At 33.6% G+C, this 22224-nt stretch overlaps 1 protein-coding gene across 1 annotated transcript; it reads left to right on the top strand.

Moving 5' to 3' along the window:
- Positions 1 to 261: 261 nt before the first annotated feature.
- LOC149799424 (P2X purinoceptor 7-like) lies at positions 262 to 8016 on the top strand. The gene is made up of 3 exons (XM_089958772.1): positions 262 to 489; positions 1370 to 1528; positions 6095 to 8016. The coding sequence occupies exons 2-3, from the start codon at positions 1523 to 1525 to the stop codon at positions 6350 to 6352; spliced, it is 264 nt and encodes an 87-aa protein (XP_089814898.1). The 5' UTR covers positions 262 to 489; positions 1370 to 1522; the 3' UTR covers positions 6353 to 8016.
- The last annotated feature ends 14208 nt before the right edge of the window (positions 8017 to 22224 follow it).

Here is a 22224-nt window from a genome sequence, read left to right as displayed (position 1 = left end):
CAACGATGTTTACAGCGTGGCAGTTTATAGTGATGTCTAGGACTGGGGCATGTGCCAGACATGTAGCATGATGTCCCACCCAGTCCTAACATTAACCTCTTAATGCTGAGCACCTAGCGAGGCAGTTGTTAGTACCATTTTTTTTTAAAGGCACAATAGTGCAGCTGAGGGTGAATTTTCTTGCAAAAATGTTGGAACATTTATGTATATCAACTGATTAAATGCTATTTACAAGGCATTTCTGGGGTAATATCAAGTACGTAGGGGTTCTCGTTATGAAATACGAGCTCTGAAATCTTCGTACGTAGAGTAACGAATCTATCGTCTCCATGTTGAAATCCCGCTAGGCAGTGATCGGCAGATCCCGAATGAATAACACACATAATTCCGGTGACCGAAATTTGCATAATTATAGGCCACATTGTAAACACTGAAGATGATGACGTAAAACACAACCACGCTACGAGACCGGCCAAAATGTCAACAACGGTGAGTACGATCTTCTTCTGATCTCGTTCTTTTCTTTTTATCCTTTTCCTTTCTAATTTTAATTTTGAGAGGAAACAATGAAATGTATGTAGAACTACTTTTATAGTGTTATATCAAAGTTTTTTGTGGTACGAGAATAATTTAAATCGACGTGCTCTGTACAGTATTGCAAAAACCCACGGGTACTCACTTTATTTCTTGCCCAGTAGAATTCGTACTCCCTCACGTCCCCACCACTCAATTTTATAAATGAAAAGCATCAGGGATATTTAAAAATGCTCAAACTTGAGCATTTTCATTCATCTATTTATAAATTCTAACCAGATTGTCACCAGTGGACCCCTAACACCCATCTTTCTGACGTTTCAAACAAAGCGGAAAAGAATTTGTGTGCTTCTCCAAGTTAATACTTTACATACACAAGGTTTTAAATAAGCTTCTTTTTTTAAATCTGACTAGAATATGGAATCCAGGTTGAAAACTCATGGCCAGATCATAAAAAACTACACACACACAAACGTACAGTCACTTGTCAGCTGAAGTTTGACCACAGCTTTATTCTTGCACATGTTTATTGGGTATTGTGCACACTGAGTAAATAGACACATAGACTTTGCTTTGGTACCCATTCGAGGAAAGTAGGGGCCCTTTTTAAATTTTGGATCCCCACCCCACCCAACACTTGACCTGATCCAGCCCAAAAAAACTTCCATCAAATCACAACCTCTCATGTATTAATTTCTGATCCAAAGTTAACACTATATTCCTATAAGTTTGATAAGTAATCATGAATATATTAGTTTTCATATTATGAAATACATTTACATATTAAAATTCATTAGACTGACTTAAATCAGCTCACTTTCAAGCTCAATTCTAGAACAACCTTTAAGAGGAAGAGGGAGAGGAAGGATGAGGCATGGAGCAAGAAGTTGAAAAACCAGATGGGGGAGAGGAGGAAGACATGCTGTGCAGCCTAAAATCTGAGCTGACCAAGCTCTGCACATAGTTCATTCAGACAAGGCAGACAAGAATGAGGGTAATTGTTTATTTATATCTTGCAAAACAATTATTCATAGATACTGAAAAATGTTTGGTACTAAGTAACTTGGCAAAGACTCTAATATCTATGTCAGTAGTGTTTTGCACAACTTAGAAAATGCATACTTGTATTAAAGGATTAGTTATTTTACCAAACAATGTATGTTTAAACTGCTTTACTTTTGTTGCTACTCAACACCCCACCCCAATATGATTTGATAAAGGAAGACTATGCACAGATACCATAGAAAATACAGAGGCCACCTCATTTATATGGCCACCTTATATGATACCAAAATGGTAAAAGTATTATGGAGACAATCTCATGGAGTACCCCATTGCATGATGAAATACATATAATTGATATGAAACTAAATACAAAAGGTTTTAACATGGGTCACTTAAATGTACAAGGTATAGTGGAAAAATAGAACAGATTAAGTTAATGTTGTCTTCCAAGGAAAATAATATGCATGTTTTAGGACTCACTGAAACCAAATTAAATGCTAGCCACAATGAATATCTATTTCACTGTCAAGGCTACAATAAACCATTATGCAGGAACAGAGAGACAGCGGGGGGGGGGGGGTGTCTTGTATACATTACAAGATGTAAATGCAGAAAGGCGACCTGACTTGGGGTCACATGAAATTGAGAATATTTGGGTGGAAATTTCTCAAAATAATGCAGAATCATTCCTAGTTGGTTTCATTTATAGGTCACCTTCCTCCAAAGCAATTTGGAATAATAGCTCTTTGAAACAAATAGAAAATGTGCACGCACAGGAGAAAGAAACATATATACTCAGCAGTGTAAATAAGGACCTACTCAGTACTCAAATAAGGAGTAACTGGATAGAATTTTTTGAATCATTAGGCCTAATCCAGCTGGTAAATGAGACCACAAGTGTAACAGAAATATCAAGCACTCTTATTGATCACATTTATACCAACCTACCAAACAATGTGGCTTATGTTAATGTACCAAATGTTGGTCTTAGTGACCACTATCCTACTTTTTTGACAAGAAAGGTTAAATGCAACATAAATAGGAACAATGCACACAAAACTATCACTTACAAATCTTTCCAAAATTGAAGTAAATAACAATTTCAAGATGACCTATATAAAGTTCAATGGAATATTATCCAAAATTTTGATGACATATGTGAAGCTCTAAGGGTGTGGACTGATTTATGAATGTAGTCTCTAAGCATGCACCACTAAAAGTACATTGAGTAAAGTATGAAATCCAACCTAACTGATTTACTACTGACATTCTAGATACTATGAAGACACGAGACCAAATGAAGGCTATGGGAAACCATGCACAATATCAAGTATGGGGAAATAACATAACAAGTATGATTGAAAAGGTTAAAAAAATACTTTTTATCAATCAATGCTTGAAAACACAAAGAGCAACACAAACTCCATTTGGAAAGTCTTCAGTGAACTCATTGGGGTAACACACAAAGATCAGACAAATAAAATTCACTCATTTCTGGTAAATGACACAAAAGTCACTGATGACACTGACATTGCAAATGTTTTGAGTGATTTTGTTTTTCACTAAAGTTACCACTAAGTTAAAAGAACCAGTGATAGAAACTATAATTAACTGAAAAATCCCTAACGAGGTATGTTTCTCTATCCCACAGGTACTGCTAAAAAATGTCTCAGTAAACTAGATATCAAGAAAGCTACAAGACTTGATCAGATTGGTCCACCACTCATTAAAACTTCTGCCTCAGCTATTTCAGATAGCATAACATTCATAATCAATTTAAATATTGCAACCTCATCTGTCCCCAAAATATGGAAAACTGCAAAAGTAATGCCTATGCACAAATCTGGTTCTAAGAATGATGCTGATAACTACCAGCCAATTTCAATACAACCAAAACTTGTCAAAATTGATTGAAAAACATGTCCATGACTCGTTCATGTCATATTTAACGAAACAGTTGCTGTTACACCCTATTCAATCAGGCTTTAGACAGAAACATTCATGTGAGACTGACTTGATCTCTCTAACTGATAAATGGCTTCAACCACTTGATCAAAGTTGAATAATAGGATCTCTGTTTGTAGATTTCAGGAAAGTTTATTGGTTGGTGTACATGAAATTCTTTTAAGAAACTGAAAATCAACCAACGTGATGAAAGCACAATTAGATGGTTTACTTCAAACTTAAGTGAGAGAACACAACATGTTTATATAAATAATGTTCTGTCGGAACCTGGAACAATTAGATATGGAGTACCAAAAGGTTCAATTTTAGGTCCATTACTATTGATACTATTTATTAATGGCCTACCACTTTTTACTAAGGGACTCAATTTCATCTACAGATCTCTATGTAGATGACACAACATTGTCAGACATCCAAAACACAAAGCACAAACTAAAAATTTATTTACAGGATGCCCTAAACAAACTGGACAACTGGTGCACATGCAATGGCATAGTGGTAAAAAGTTGAATAACTAAAATATTACTTATCTCAACATAGCAAAAAAGAACGAATCTTGGTAGTGATGAACTATGTCTGACATGGAAGGATACAAATTTGCAAATAGTTTGTCATGATAGACTACTTGGTGTTTTGGTAAATAATAACGTATCATGGACTGAACATGTCAGTAAAAAAGTTAATTCAAGTTTATGGCTTTTCAGTAGGATAAGGTACAGAAAACTATTTTATAACAGTTACATACAACCCTATTTAGACTACTGTAACACAGTGTGGAGTAATTCAAATGATAAAATCATAGCAAAGCTGGCACATCTTAAAACAAGTGCATTCAGGCTATATCAATCCAGAAAGTAAGCAAGGAAAATTTTAGCTGGTAAGTTAAAATTATTACTATTAAAGACTGAATCCGGTTGAGAAAAGCCAAATTAATGTACATGATATCCAATAATAGTGCTCCTGAATATTTATAATCACTATTCAAGTATATGCTACCTGGTAATAATCCACAACTGTGATCCATGTCTACCAAACAGTATAAAATTCCCAAACCAAATAAGGAATTATTCAAAAAATGTTTCCAGTACTCTGGAACTTTGCTCTGGAATAGTATTCCAGTTGACATTAGAAATGTCAACTCTATTTCCTTCTTCCAAACCAATATATACAGCGGCTTCAGAGATACGCTTAAAATAAATAAATTCCTTTTTATGAGGGCCTAAAGGTAGATTAGCTAAAATCATTTCATATATAGGTATTAGTGATCTACGCTAGTGGCGTACAAACAATCAATACTATTAAGGTCAACTTGCTCTTTTTTCAATTTAATTAATAAACCAACTTCAGTAATACATTTATTAGTTTTATCTTTTTTAAATACAAATTGGTAACAAAAAGTCTATGCAATCTTACTGGAGTTCAGCAATCAGACCTGACTAGATTGCAGTTTTTTTTAAAAAAAATTAGACATGTACAGAATTCATATAGCCATTTAAGTCTTGTGAAATAAATGCTACACTTTTATTCTTCTGTTTTAAATATGATGCATGCCTTAATGTGTATTTCTAAAGCCCCAAAACATGTTAAGATAATACTATATATGCAATATCATGATAAACATAAGGACTTAATAATCCTAAATTGTTTTATTTGTCCAGAATTAAGACTGACATGAAGGCTTGCAAGAAACTTTTTTTTCTTCATATCTGATCGAACATTTTTGGGTAAGAATTTTAATTGCCCAGTCTGCTTGGCATTCAATGTTTCCACCTTTGAACTAGTGATTACTGCAAATGATTTCTGTATAACAGATTTACTCGATTCAATGACAATTTTGAAATTTCTTTAATTCTTTCAATAACTATTATATATTCCTTGAGTGTGTTAATGCCAAAGCTTAAATTTTTTATGTGCAAAATGTATATACAAAAGGTATGAATAACTTGACAGGTATGTTGGCTACATTACAGAAAACCTCTTTCTGTATACAGGATATGTGTAGCACATGCCTATGAATGTACAACTTGCACTTTGTACCAATTAATTCATTAAATGAATTCCATTTCCAAGGTGGACTCTCAAAGATTGATAATTGATGTACAAACATGATTGTTGTAAATGTTATTTCTTTGCAACCACTGTGAAAGAATTTTAAAATTGTAAGCCGTCCAAAAACAGACATGCGTGCAAATGATAAGGACTTTGTTTTAATTTACAACTGATACTCATCGAGTAGATTCTTTTCATTACCTGATTTCAATGTGGGTACCTCACTATACTAAACAAATCTAAGCTGCAATCAGCCATTCCTATTTGATCCCAATACAGGAGTCTCTGACTTCTAGAAATGCTCCCCAAAAACTTTGAGCTGTCCATCTTAACATAAACTATCAGTTCTAGTTGCGATGGAACTCTCAGTGTTCATGTCAAAATAAAAACCATGTGCAGTTTTGATCCACGTGTATTTCACAGTGGAATTTGCTGATCGAAGATGAATAACATTTGAATAAGCACATGTTCCTATTATTTCTTAAAATATATTTTTTTTACATTTTAGAAATAGCATAATACAATTGGAATAATTTTTCAGATTTTTCAAGATCTAATCCTTGATGAGGATGTACTTGCCTTGTCCAGGATGTACAGACAAAATGTTCTTGTCCTCAACAGTAAAGTTGACTTGATGAGTGCCAACAGTCATGCTACCTATAGGCAGTTCATACTACGGCAACATGGAAGGCTGGGGTCTGGACAGAGACATGTAATTCCCTCTTGCTGTTTCTGGCAGATACATGACAAATATCCAGATGGACAATACACTGGCTTCATCCCCTCTAGGCTTGCATGAACTTAAACACTTTCTTGTGTGTATGAGTTTGTATATAAATGAATACAATTGATTTTATTCATTGTTTTCTTATAAATGCACATAATATTGCATCAAACAATAATGCTATCAGATTTTTTTTAACACCAGTTTATTTCTACCTATAAACAATGTGGGCACGAAGATCATAAATAATCAATATAAAATGTTTTCAGCAACTGCAGATACAATATTATACATTATTTTATTTTCAACTACTGATATTTCAGGATATTATATAAAGTGTAACCTGCCGTAGCTGACACCTCCATATATCAGACACTGTTTCATATTTTACATAATTAAAATCGAGAGATCTCCTTCACCACACCAAAACTAGAGTTGATGGTGGTTCTTGAGGTGCCAGGTTTCTACAAATTCTACTGGGATCATTTTCCTTTAGTTCTCTTCTCCTCTGCATACCCTGCTTTCCCTTAAGTTGACAGATGAGGGCTTTCTTTATAAGCTCCCTGATGTGGGGATGTTTTCTTTTCCTTGCAAGGGTAGATGGACCATCTGCCGCTTTTTTTGTTGTAACATTGATGCCTGTTTTAAAGAAAATTTTATTTTCTTAACATGTGTGACAAGCATCCCCATGCTAACCCATATTAACTTTTTACCCAATATTAGAGCCTCATGATCAGTTCCCAAGAAGGAGTTGTTGAGGGGTTGTTTTTGTTCTATCCACAAAATACTATGTGAGACAGGATTCATTTTTGCCCATTCCGTCAGAAAGCAACATGTTTTCATGAACAGGTATTAGCTAGTAATCATCATGATGACAGCATCTACCCCAAACGTCCTGAGGATATTCCATAAACCCCATATATCCTTAATAAAGAGTGTCAGTCCCCTGGGAAAGTGCTATACATATCACTGGATCTAATTATTAGACTTGCATTGCTCAAATCAAAATAAATATCCACTAGAATGATAACAATACTAATTACAAGATCTGTATGCATGAAAATATTAAGATTCCTTACCACAAATATAAATGTGTGCCGATTGTTGCAAAATGACTTGTATCAAATACAATGTTTTCATGACTTGTACATGTGAATAATACTCCATTCGTCTGATCTCCAGGCAGGGATCATAATTCACAATCAATATATAAAATTATTTCTAATGTCCTGTAGTGAAACAAGCTTACACTATCTCCCCTTCTTTGTTTCTCATTACACCTCAGCCACTATGGATATTGTGATCCAAAGCAGCTAGCTCATTCCTAATCCTGCACACAGGAGGGATGTATGAAAATCTCTTGGCACTGTACATCATGATCTGCTGATGAAAAACTTCAAGCTCAGCAGTGCTTCTGCAATTATCAAAAACATGTATCTTGTAACATGTGTTATTTGTAATCTGCTAACAGATTAATACAATTATTAAATAATCATTACTGTTGGTAATTTTTGCATACGTAAAATCTTTACTGAAGTGTTTATTGATAGAGTGTCATGGAATTGTTTATACCTGATGTGCATGTATTATACCTGAAATTACCAAAGACTTGAGAAGGAGAGTCACCATACATGTATCATGTGCACACATCTTATGAATTCTAACTTATTCAGATCTTCAAATGGTAAATATATACAGTAATTTATTATTTAGTTGAGAATAAAAATATTTAAAGTGTTCTTCACATTTTTCTTTTAAATGCCATGCAATTGTTGCAATCCTGAAATGGCATACCTGAAATTTAAGTAATACTCCACTGTTTAGGAACCTTTGGTCCAAGAGCACCTGTGCCAAGGTTTCCAGCACTCTGGCTTTCTTCTTGGGATCATCTTCATCAAGCCAAGGCTTTGTCAGCTCTTCATTCTCCAGGTAAGGTTCATGAAGACATTTATTAATGCCTTGGCCATGTGAGAGGATTTACTCATGTGTATTGGTGACGTGATTTAGGACACTCCTCAAGATACTCTGCAAGAATGCCACAATCAATACCTTTAGCACCTAAAGCTGGTCTCTTTTGTCATGGTGATCCCATAGTGATAAGACAACTTGATTTATATCATAACAGAAAGAGTGAAAACCAACAAGTCATTTAATTCCCAAGAATAAAAAATGAAATTTAAAAAGAACTTACAGTACTGTAAATTAAATCCCAAATAAGTTATATCACCAGTCCTAATGAATAAAGTTCTAATGAACTGCCAGTGGTTTACAAAAACAAACTTCAAATGTTATCTCAGTATTTTGTTTTTAAATTAAATATGTCTTATGTGCATTCATCATGAGCTAAGTGGATAGGTGGGAAGAGGGTGTTAGCAAGAACTGCATGTGGGACATAGATACATGTATAAATGGGAAACGGCATAAAGAAAGCATATGAGGCATGTAGACACAATTTAAATATACAATCACTGGTCCTCTAAGTATTGAGTGGGAAAAAAAACAGCTGTGATCATTGGGTTAGCCAGCACAGTATACTGGAACTTTTTTGCATAACCAAAACAATGACAGTTCAGATTATGCCTTTTTCTATGCATCGAGTGGCACAGTTGAAATACCCAACCCCACTTCTGAGAAAGCGAAATTCAAGGTTTTTTTTCGAACTCAAACTAAGAAAAGCATGAAGTGGGAACTCAACCTGCTGGCAGTTATAATAATGTCCTTTATCAACATTGCATTTGTTACATCATTGTTTTCAGCAGAATGACAATTGTAAGACAACCCCCACCCAAACACAAAAAAAATCTGCAAGAAACTTGTCATTTTTACCTTCCTGATTCAATAGCAAATACTTCAGATACTGAAGGTGTCTTCATTCTCTCAGAATGTTGCAAAAGCACTTGGCCAGGTGTTGATGTGAAGCATGAAAATGTACTGGCCATCGGTTCTGTATGCTTGGGGTTCATCTCTTGCTATATTCCTTGTAACTTAAAATATGAATTAAATATTCATTTGTATTATAAGGTATGTTTTAAATCTGGTTCTTTGTGCACTGTGTTAAACACTTAGAACTGAAATACTTCATTTGAGCAAGAATACATAATAATAGATCTAAAAAATATTCACATCAATAAAACTAACTTGACTGCAGCTCAAACCTTTAACTGATAACAATCTGCCAACCATATATTCTGGTAGCACTACAACATCCTTTCCTATCATGACTAGAGATCCTTTTTGTAATTGTAGTCAATACAGTGCTTTATAATAGATTTACTAGTAGTTGAAAGATGTACAATAAAATCTTATTATTTGTTCCATCACGTTTACATGATAAGGTTATTAAACTTTCATGCAAGTAATGTGAATGTCAAATTAATCTAAGGGGATGTGTGAGAGAGAGAGAGAGAGAGAGAGAGAGAGAGAGAGGGATAGATATGATATAAATAATGATAACGCTTGTAAATGTATCTAAGTTCCCTCGCCGAATTTAAAAAAAACCTGTCTCACGAAGATAATTGACAGGTGTACAAAATGACCTTTATGAGCACGCTGTTATAAAAAATAAATAATATATTCCACCCCAACATACAATACACACAATGCAGTCACCGAGTGAAATATTGATCAGCCGATCACATCTATTTTGGGCATATTACAAAGACAGTTTTTCGACGTTTCTTATCGGAAAGCGACAAGCGCCGGGGACCTTTACGTTTTTGACTCGCACGTGTGTCCGCCATTTTTGTTTATAGTAGATATTTAAATTGCAACCACGTGACTCATAACCCGCCCACTGGAAGAAGATGACGTATACGTTTTTGTGGTCACGTGAGGCTTCCGTAACAGTTCGTGACCTACAAGTTTCAATTAAAGCGGGCCCCCACAAAAATTCATTTTCTCTCGTTTATTTATCAATTGCCCAATTTAATCTTCTCAAACTCTAGGTTATTTTGAATTATTTCAGCTTATAAGTCGACACATTTCACTAGTTACATGATCTGTAACATTCACAAAATTACCGACACTCTGCACTATTGTGCCTTTAAGTCTTTGGTAAGACCCACGAACTCCCGCTTCTGAGGCGGACATTCTAACCACTAGGCCATTGGAGCGGTCTTGGTAATCTTTCCATAAAACATTTTCGGATAAGCAGTGTCCTAAACAGAAGTTAAATGAAGCAAATGAACACTTATAGCACTGCTAATGTCCAGGTCATGCTAGAAAATAAGCATTCGTCCCAATCAAGCGTATATCGGCCAGATAGTCCCGTATGTCTGTACCCAAAACACACGCAAATGCGGGTGCAAAGCAAAATAAAAAATAAAGCATAAAAATTAAAACATCGTGTCCGTCAAGCTCTAAGTAAGCGATTGTTCACAATTACTAATAAATTTGCAGTACATTCTTCAGTGAATGCCTTTTGTTTAATTTTTAGATAATTAGCTCTAACAATTTTAATGTAACCTTATTTGTTAAAACTCTGTAAGGATATGTATTATGGTGTGTTTCATTTTCGGTAAGAGCATATGAAATATAGGCGCATACCATTTTAAAAATAACACACAAAAACAAAAACAAAGGGAATAAAGAAAAAAGAAAATGAAAAAAATATCTAAACAAAGTCAGTATGTGTTTTATATTCGTATTTACCTTTCTCAAAAGTATTTCTCATCTACCTGGAAACTGCAAATCAACGGCTATTAATGGCGCCTGTATCCTTCCTTACCCTCATTTATCCAAGAGGTTGATATTGAAAATGGTGGTTTAAACGCGTCAGCGTGGATATACGTATTTTCCAACTCGATTTATTCCTGGTTAGCTATGTTCCTAATCACGGTTAATCGACACTAATGAGAGTACGAAAAGGAGGATCAAGATGAAAAAGATACACACATAAGTAAAACGAATTTACAAATTAAATGAAATAATGAATCCAGAAATCTAATTTTCTTCTTATATCTTTACATCAGAGCAATTTGAAATACATGATAAACTTTTGAATGTGAAATTATAGATTACAGCGTGATAAATGAAGATTTTGTCTTTCTTATTATCAGAAACAATTATATTGTGAGGAAAGAGAAAAAAGAAAACACAATTGCGCAATTAACCGCATCAAATCTGAATACATGATTATTATATATCATGCATACATTTACACTGGGATATATCCAGTGGTCTAAGTGGTTACAGCGTCCGCCTTGGAAGCTGGAGATCGCAGGTTCGATCCACGGCTGAGTCATACCACGGGCTTATTAAAATAGTACTAGCAGATGCCTCGCACGCACGCACACACACACACACACACACACACACACACACACACTGGGTTATACAATATGTGTTGGCTTTTCTTGCAAGAATTTCGCTTCATAGTTAAACCTAATATATTTCACACTTTAAGATATGTGTCCTCTGAAAGAAGTGTCAAGAGCAATAGGGACAAACGTTTGAACATGCATTTACATCGTGTTGACAAATTTATCATCAGGCCTTGTTAAGCTGCACAATAAAGATTGTTTAAATGATTCGGTGTAATCAATCAATCAAGAAGTTTATGATGAATTCAAAACGTTTCAGTATTAATGAGAACCTGTTTCAATAAATAAAGGTGTTATATACTTCGCTTGGAATGTTGAACTGCATAACTGATATTAGGTCCAAGACTTTTATCTCGACTTATTTCATACTGAAACTAGCATAAGACCCATGCAAATTATCAGCAAGTGTAGCACTTAACGTTGAAATAAAAGAAGATGGCACGAAAACCCACAGAACCGTCGTACGTGTCCGAATGGACGCAGGCGACGTTAATTCAACTGACAGGAAACAAAACAATAAAAGGGTGAGAGAATTAAGCCAAGTGAGTTTGACTTAAGTTTTAGAATGATGTCTAAATAAATAATACATAAATATTGTAAATAACTAATTTATTTACTTTTACATATTTACATTTATTAAATTAATTTAATTTCCTATTTTTTCGAATTCATTGGTCGCTCTCTCTCTCTCTCTCTCTCTCTCTCTCTCTCTTAAAACGACTAGGTCGCTAAATGATTTGATCATTCTATCCTCTACTTTAAATCCATCCGTCGCTCATTGGGACGAAGAAAACTGACGTTTTCTTCTCTTCAGCTGTGGACTTTATTTGTTGGGAACAGAATAATACTTACCAGTTTGGTATAAGACTTGAACATTTTTTCATGAACAAAAGAAATAATAAAAAAGAAATAAGTGAAAACGAAAATAAAAATAATAACGCAGGTAAAACAAAAAAAGATAAAATAAGTCTTAAACAATCACTCGCTCACTTTCTCGGTCATTGAATAACGAGGAAACAAATAAGTGAACTACGAGACGAGCAAATCTTTTTATCGTAAGACGTCAAACATGTGGTGAAATGACGTAATCTATAGCTTGGAAATCAGCAAGGATTTCACGAATTATTCATTGGCGAGACTAGGGGATGGAACTGTCATTATTCAACTGCATCTTATGCAGCAATCTTGAAATTAAAGAGGAGTATAGCAGGCTAAACAACAATGATCAGCATTCCAGAAAGTGCAAGCGAAAGCTTTTTTGTCTCTCACTTAGGCATAGGAGCGTACAGGTTTGTCACCCGTGGCTAGCGACGATGGATATTTAATTTTAAATTCGCTTACTTCTCTTTCCTGCATTTTTGTTTGCAATGAAAGATCACAAGAAGTAGTCATCACAAAAAAGAATCACTTAGGGACAGCACAATAGTTGCCATTTTTACGATGGACTTGAGCTTCCTAGAACTGTCATCCCCAACGTAAGTATCATCATCTAGACGAGGCAAAAAATTCCCCAGAGGTGTGAAATTATGCAGACTTTGTCGGTGGAGAGATCATGTCGGTTTTTCCCTAAAGTTTCCCTTGTTTAAATAAATAAACAAATAAATTAAAAACTCACAAACAGCTAAGAGTGGGTTTTTTTATATTATTATTCTTGCATTATATATTGTTTAGTGGTCTTGATATTCTTGCTTAAAGGACATAAATACATTTGATCGAAAGATATATTTTGTTTTACATTCATCTCATTCTATAAAATAATCAGACCTCTTTTTAAATCCATTTTTCTAAATTCATACTACATACTGAATATCTGACAATTAACACACTTTGTCAAATTGTCAAATATTAATCGGTTGGTATGTATAATGTATATTTAATTTGATTACGTTAAAGTCAGTATCTGAATCTTGACCGTTTGTGGACATAGCAAATCATAAAGGTTACTTGGAAGCTGACGATGACCCCATGTCCCAATTATACACATCCAATTAACATAATCTATTTTCCATAGTAACTGTCTTAATGTTTCCAAATATTACTAAGTATTAAATAGGTTTCTTTCCTATTGATCATGGTTTATATTTTTGTCATATGAGTGTCTCACAAAAATTCTACACCACCACCACCAACAACAACAACAATAATAATAATAATAATAATAATAATAAAAACAAAAACAATAATACTATTAATATATGCTTTTTATTGATGAAAGAATGACTGCGGAAGCTTCGTCTTCCCCATTATTGAGATAGATAGTCCTTACATATGTAAATAAATATAAACAACACAGTGTAATACATCTATAATAAAATAAATATTTATATATGAATATATTTCTTTAGCAGATAAGATTCAACACGTTTATAAATAAATATATATGTGGTATATAAGAGTCAACTACAAGTGTGACTTTCTGATCCCCAATACTAGTTTTAACCTCTGAAATACTTATTCTTAAGAGTTTAATTTACTGATTGCAAACGTGCCATGTGTTTGTAACAAAGAAATCCCCATCCGAGAAAATAACCTCACAAATCTATATTGATACAGATGGATGATATTTGGGTTGATATCACCTGTTCATTACAATGTGCAATTTTGCTCCGTGCACATATTTCCGGAATCAACCTGCTTACACTTCAGACATATACCAGCAACCGCGAAATTACCAAACTTAGAATTTGCACCGGAAAAATAATATACATGTTACCAAAGAAACCCTTCAGCCGATGGTAGCTCCACAGCCGCAATAAATAGCGGTAAGTGTATAAAATGTACACCGATGTGTGCAGTCAAAACTGGCTGCAGATTTTTGGATGTTTAAAACAATAGGTGATATTAGTACCTAAACCGAAATTCAAAATCATAACGAGAGAGGGCTGATTTATCGGCCTACACCAATGTATTCGCCCTTTTGTTTAAGACGGAACTAGCATATTTTGATTGTGTTGTCCCTCTTATACGATATGTATCTAACTTTATACATCATGCCTCCGCTGGAAAAGAAAGAAAATACCTATAAATTTTTTTTAAATATTCGGCAACGTAAGTTTGAATTAAAGATTATTTTGAGTTGAATGACACGAGCTATATAACATTTCCGAAACGCTATACTAATTCTGCACTGCAAGCTATCCTTGCGATGAAACGATTTGGTGCAAAAAGAATCCCGATGAAAGTAACAAGACAGTAGTTACAACTCAAAACTTAATTCGATGTAAAAGTTTCTTAGATTATGTAAATGCCTGTTCTGTTCTTTCTGTAAAATATCCAGAAAAAATTGACATATTTTGGACAAAACGTAAAACAAAATACCAGGCGATTTCGTCACTCGTTTTACATTTTTTAATCAAATTTATGATTAAAATAGTAGGATACATCCTATTTGTATTTGCTTCTCAATTAATAAATTTTGATCAATTTTATTGATTATTTGTTTGATATTGGAAATTAGTTTTGTGAAAATATTTAATGAATTAAGTACAGGTGTCGCTTTTAATGAACTGGACTCCAGGGAATTTGTGGTAGCATAGAAAATTTCCTCAAAAGTCACTGTTAAATAAAGCCATTCTTTGTTATTATGACGTGTAATTATTTGGTACTTTGAGGTAAGACTACTTATGTATATTGGGTGATTCGGTCGTGTGTCATTAAATGCAGATATATAGCTTAGGATTGCGCTCTGATAAATGTTATCAAACTGAGGCAAAAAGAAAGAAAGAAACAACAACATAAAATATATGTGCTATTAGAGGTTTTGAATGTATATTTCTTAGCTCAATCACAGGGAACTTATTTGTGGTATCAAGCACATCTAAGAATACTTCGATGCTCAATGAGTGGTCACTTGAGGCCTTTAGAAATGGAAAATTGGAACATAACGACCTCAAGCCAAATACTCTCGGTGTGTTTGAACGTTTGTGTTTTTATTTTCTTCCGGGTGCATTTGTACTAACTGATTTTGTTCCACTGGAAAGTTACAAAATACGTAAGAATTGCTTACTAATGACCAGGATATTCAGGTAGTCACCTAACAAATGCTGAAACCAAACGCATTACTGTATATTTTCTTATTCGTAATATTGGCAATTACTGCACTGAAGATATTAAAGATGATCCGATCATCTGTCAGAATACACAATTCTTCATCCCTATGTTTTGGAGGAAGACGGAAAGGGTAAGCATCATTTTACATACATCATTACATGCATTATATATAATGACTTTTTGGGTCTATGTCACGAACATCTACGATAATTAGTGTAATGCCTGTTGTTTGACGACATTTCATTTATATTAAATTTAATTATGTAGTTATTTACCAATAGTTTCTTTTCTCTGAGATTGAGTGTAAACATCATCTTTCCGTCGTATTGCCTGTGAGGAAAATCAGCTTATATGTCTGATAGTTAACGAATCAAATACACAATATGGAACTAATTCGATAACTTTTTATTTAATGAATTTAATGAACAGAGATGATACATGTAAATTATTAAAACATACGAGCGAGGAACTGAAATTGTGGAACTTCAAATGTAAATATAAATTTCGTAATATTGTTCGCACAGGCAAGAAAGAATACAGATAGATAAACGCAACTCCAAGATATTATTGTCCAAAGTGCACTAAACCAATTATATACACATATACCCGATAAGACAAAAAGTTAGAGGCCCGTTACGGATCACTGTCATCTCACCTCTGTCAGCGCCGGTTCGAGTCTCAGATTAAGCCAATGTGGGTATGTTGTTGTGTGTTCCAAGTAGTAAACATAATGGGTTCCACAGGTTGTAACCTTTGCCGGGAATGGCGAGTCACATTTGTCAAAACATGTTTGTGTACACGCTGACACTGTCGATGTTATTCTGGTTATTGATGGATGCGTACCTTTATGGATATAAAGAAAACGATTGCAGGATCAAATACTAAAGTTCGAACACAAGCCTAACTGATGCCAACAATTTTACAAATTGCACGAAGTAAGAGAAGAAAAAGTAGTTATTAATAAAAAGATATTAATTGGTTTCAAGAGTCGTTTGAAATTATTTCTACAGACAAATGGTATATTACTGAATGAGTGATCTGTTTTTTTAATGAAGTAACTTCTCGATTTAGAAGCAAAATATAATCGCGAAATAAGCAACACAGAACACGTGGTTATTTGATCAACTTTCATTTCTATCATATTATAATGACACTAATAACGTTCAACAGTAATTTTTATCAGAAGATTAATCTAGTTTAGCCATGAGCCATATTGGGTAGAGCGTTCCGCATGATCCAATTTTAAGTCCACAGGCGTTGGTGGCCAGACGGGTTTCAGAATACCACCCATCTATAATGGCATCATCAGATACAAACTACTGTCCGAGCTTGGAAAAGTTGAAATTTCCTCTTCTGGCAGAATCGGGAAACATGGTTTCAAACTTAGAACCTCCAGAAAATTCTGATGAATTCACATAAATTTAAATAAAGTATTACAAACAAACGGTACAGCAATGTACTCCGTAAGTAAAGGCCCAAACTATATGAAGCTTAAAAGAAAGAAACAAAAAGTTGAGAACATCATTGCTTAATAGATCAATGTGACATGTCCATCTCAGACATAGAAAACTAGTGACATACTCCTTCTTCGTCGGTTATATATCGTGCCTGATGTAATAATAGCAATTCTCAAAAGGATCATCAGCACCGTAAAAGTATTAAATAAGTAAATGTATTCTAAAATATCAGACTAGCTGATTATATCCCTATCGTATTTCAACAAAAATCTTTTAAATAGTGTCTTACTCATAACCGGTGTAAAGGTGTACACAATTTTGTCTAAGTTTTCGCATCATATTTTGTCGTGGTCAGCGTGACACGTAACAAATAACTTTGACGCAAGGGCTAAGCTCACAATAAATCGCTTCATGCGAAGGATGTGATATGCTATTGTTTGGGCTCAGGATTCAATTTTAATAAGCAACCAGTAGCATATATGTTCGAGAAAAAGAAGAGGATATGTTAATGTATAGTTCCATAGCGGGAAATGAGAAATTAGAGAAAATCAGAGGCTATTTCGTGCCATTTGAAATAGGTGTCATAAAATGAGTTTTTCCAAAACAGTTATTAATAAAGACCGACTGGAGGGAATCATTCGAACTTCGATGGGCATGCTAAAATTTTGCGGTTAGATAAATTTAATGATGAGGCTGTCCAGCAGAAATTAAATGTTCAAAATTATTTTCTTCGTGAAATTAGTTAGTCCAAGTTTTTCTGTGGAAGGGGAAGTGGTGACTGGAAGTGACGGGTGGCTGGAAGTGAGGGACACAGAACCTTAAAAATACATTAGATTCGACTCCATAAGAAAGAAAACGATTCTCGGAAAAACAAGATTTGTCTGAATCCCTACAGTATGTTCGTTGATACAAGTTCCTAATTATTAGTTGTTTTCATTTGTTTTAAGTTCATACTTCAATTTGCCTTGAGTTAAAATGTTAATTGTGCATTCATTTGTCTTGAATGTTATATGTCTCTAAGAATCTCATACAATATTTAATTGACAAGAATGTGTTCTATGTTCCTTGATATGACGTGATAGGAATCACGAATCCTGAGATTTTCATTCATTATCTTTAGTATAAAACGTGTGAATATGTGAATTCATCTCTCCCAAATGATATATATCATGTATGCTGAGAACTAATTTTTCTATTTCTGGAAACTTATGTCACTGACTTACTAATTAACTAATTAGCAAGTAATTTAATAAAGTCAAGATATGAAATCCATATTTATTTTTGTTATTAAATTGTGAATTATTTCGGCGCACGTAACCGATACCATTTAGTGAGTGATTTAAGACCACGGGGGCGTAAAACTAAGATGCCAGTTATGTCATGGTTCCAGTTAGGAATGCGGCTATTAGGTAAGAAAAGGACATTAATTTTATGATAATAAGGTTTTGTCTGTCTTCGGTTGGGAATTGACCATTTTAGCTTTAGTCTGTTGATTCATGATAAGACGATCTCCGACATAACAAGAGTGGGATTATTGTTCGACGAATGACAAGAAAAACCTGACAGATATTTAGGTCGCATTTTATTTATTTGAAGGAAAAAAAGCTCCATATGTACACGACAGTAGGGAAAGAGAGCAGACAGTCAATGCACGGTTAATGATCTAACGACACTGCGGAGATAGAGACGTAAGGATAAAGGAATACGGCGACTCTGGCCTGTCACCAAGATTAAATTCGGAAGCATCAGAATCACCCATTTTATGCCGGCACGCTGAGCAGTGAGTTCTATCATTCACTCGATTATACGACAAAATTTGTTTTATTGGCATAATATAACGGTTAATTGTATTTCACATACATTTTTGTATTTATATTTCAAAGAGAAAATGTATCATTCTAATGGCATGTTCAATTTCATTTTCTTTATATAATTGACTATGTTGTTATATTTTACATCCGGGGCTCGTGTTGTACTAATCTATATCTCTGCTCATATCTCTGTTATACCATGCATTGATTCGATGTTGTTGTTTTTTTGTTGTTTTTTTTTTTGTTTATTCGACCCGGGCACTATGATCGATCGTCTCATAGCTCATAGATAACGATGACCTAACAACACCAACATATAACAACATGGCATAGTCTCCAACAACCGGCTAATTCTGATTAACTAATAGAAAGACCTGCATAATTATTTTTTGCAATATCCATTAAGTTATGAATGCAAAATAAAATAAAGGGAAATGTTAAATCTTCCTTATGATAATTTGTACAAAAATCGACGAAATAAATAAAATTAAAACAAAAGTGTCTGATTCTTACGGTACGCTAGATATACAGTATATATTTTACGTTTATCAGTGATTCAGGACGTTGCTTCGAGGAAATGAATAGTCATTATACGGTGCAGTAAAAGCTACACAATGTTGTCATGGTTATGCTTAACAAAAAATATTATATATTTGTTTCAGTCCTCTCAAATATTTAATTGTTTTTGAGAAAAAAATACATTTTTTAAAACCATTTTTATCTTTAATTTTCAGATGTTGCAGCATTCATTCAGATTATCTTGAATTATTTTAAGCTGTGTAGCAGTTTTGGCAAAGGCAACCAGTTCATTTTGCATACAACAGTGCAAAAAAAGTATCATATTCTAATGTTAAATCGTTAATTTGGTCCAAAATGTGTCATTAAATAATTTAATAATATTAAAAATAAAATAGGTGATCAAACGCAACCTTGCCTACCCCAGGCGGGCAATTAAATTTGTATATCTAGCCATTTGCCGTTTCCGTAGAAGCATTGACAGCTGCATATATTCATTCGTTCCTATTTTATTGCTGATGTTTTCATTTACTAAACTATGATAAAGTACGCCCCTGCCAATACGGTCAAACGTCTTTTTCCCCATGAACAATATAACGAGCATTAAACCTACATCTTGTTTCCTATGATATTTACGAAGCAATGTGATTAGGGTAAATACATTATATACAGTGAAATATCTACTTCCAAAACCAATATATTCTTCACCTACAATATTATTTTCTTTAATCCAGTTGTCTAGTCTTTCATTTAAAACTGAGTAAATATTTTTCTGAGGAATGGTAAAAGTCTAATCTCCCTACACATTTCCTGACATATTTATATTCCCTTTTTTGTGAATGGGTGCAATTACAGCCGTGGTCCAACATTTCTGGAAATATCCAAGATAAAACAATTATTTTAAAATAGACATTAAAATGGGTACCATAATATGCATTTTAGTTTTATATATATATTGGATGTTGCACTTCAACTTCAGCTATTTTACCATTCAGATTTTCATGGCGAATATTATTTGCTTCATTATTCTCAAGTTTTAATCCATTTCATACTGTATATTAAAAAATTCTGAAAGTTTCTGGTGCCATCCGGTCATGTTACTTTTCCATTAGTGATGTTTGGGCAGTTTGAAAGCTTCTAGAAGCTATTCTTGTCCTTGTCGGAAAGTGCCTCCTCAGCACCTGTCAATTCCTTTTCTCTTTACAGGTTGCTTTTATGCTTATCTGTCATTTTGCATATGTTTATATTGTGCGTATATAAACTCAAGTTATATGTTATAGTATTATTTCTGAAGTTTAAGTACGTCAAGTGCGCGATATTTTGCTGTTTTACAGTCTGCATCACACCAAGGTTGTTTTGTTGACCGAAGCTCGATCACCTCTCTTCCTGATATCAATTTGATCTACTCTCACTATCTGTGCTGATTCACAAATACTCTATATTAGAAATTTAATAATAATAGTATTAATAATAATAATAATAATAACAACAACAACAATAATAATAATAATAATAATAACTATTATTATTATTATTATTATTATTATTATTATTTATATTTATTTATTTATTTATTTATTTATTTATTTATTTATTTATTTATTTGAACTATACATTGGAACAAAAAAATTCTTATTGACGTTTTGGACCGAAAGTTCAACATTGGAATGATTGAGATTTCATTCAATGAAGTTCTGTATTGTATTACTGTGGTATGTCAGGACACTCAAGACTATTGTATTTCATTCGGAACATCCTATACAGCTGGACTTGCAATAAGACTTTTAGGGTTAGTTGTGATTTAAATGAACACAATACGTAAATGTCTCTAATTTTTTACTTGGAACTTGGATGCATAAATTATTCGTTGCTTTTACTAAACTTGTTGATTTAAATTCTTTATGTTACTTTGTTTAGTTCAATTGATGTGCCAATATATTTTACGCGAGATGTAATTTTTATTTAAGATACATAAAACGCAAAACGTGAACAAAAATCAAACTTACACTCATGTGTTTGAAAATAAAAATCAGCGAGCATTAAGACTTGGATTATATTACACAGCCTCTTTTTTCTGGAATTTCGGAAACTTAAACAGACTGCTACCTGTAACACAAAGCGGAAAAGAGAAGTTTCAAAAGTTTCATGGCAAACAATATAGGCATATTAAGACATTCAATTACTTTTGACATAATATATTAAATACTGTTTTGAATCGAGAGGTAATTAAAAGCTGATAATAGCCTGTTGATAATATAACGATTTCGAAGGCCTTACTTAGGACTGATGTTAAAATCTACTTATAAACTTAGTTAGCACAAACAATTGGGCGAATAGCACGGGGATTTAACAAATATCTAAGCAAATCTTTCAAAGATGAATGAATCAATGAATAATAATAATAATAGCAATAGTAATAATAATAATAATAATGCAAAATCTTTTATATTGCTCCAAATGTATGTAAACAGTAAGAATAAATTATAAGGTTTACATAACATGATTTGTATGTGGTAGTAAGAAGGGCGCGTATGGTATAAATCAGAACATATACCGAAAGCTGCATAAAACCATTGTCTTCCAAAATTATAAGCAACGTTGGCATTCGCTGCAATTAGTATTACTGTAATGTGCGCTGTCAGTATAACATATTTCTGTATTAATGTATAATTTATAATATTTGCAATATGTATCTATTTGTTCTGTTTTGTTAGGTGCATCTTTCTTAAAATTGTTCGTTCTCTCTAGTCATTCCGTTGCAATCGCAAATACGTGTTGCATTTCCTTTCTGA

Source organism: Sinohyriopsis cumingii, chromosome 5, assembly GCF_028554795.1.
Source record: "Sinohyriopsis cumingii isolate HCF-2022 chromosome 5, ASM2855479v2, whole genome shotgun sequence".
Taxonomy (NCBI): domain Eukaryota; kingdom Metazoa; phylum Mollusca; class Bivalvia; order Unionida; family Unionidae; genus Sinohyriopsis; species Sinohyriopsis cumingii.
This window is presented reverse-complemented; position numbering and strand designations above follow the sequence as displayed.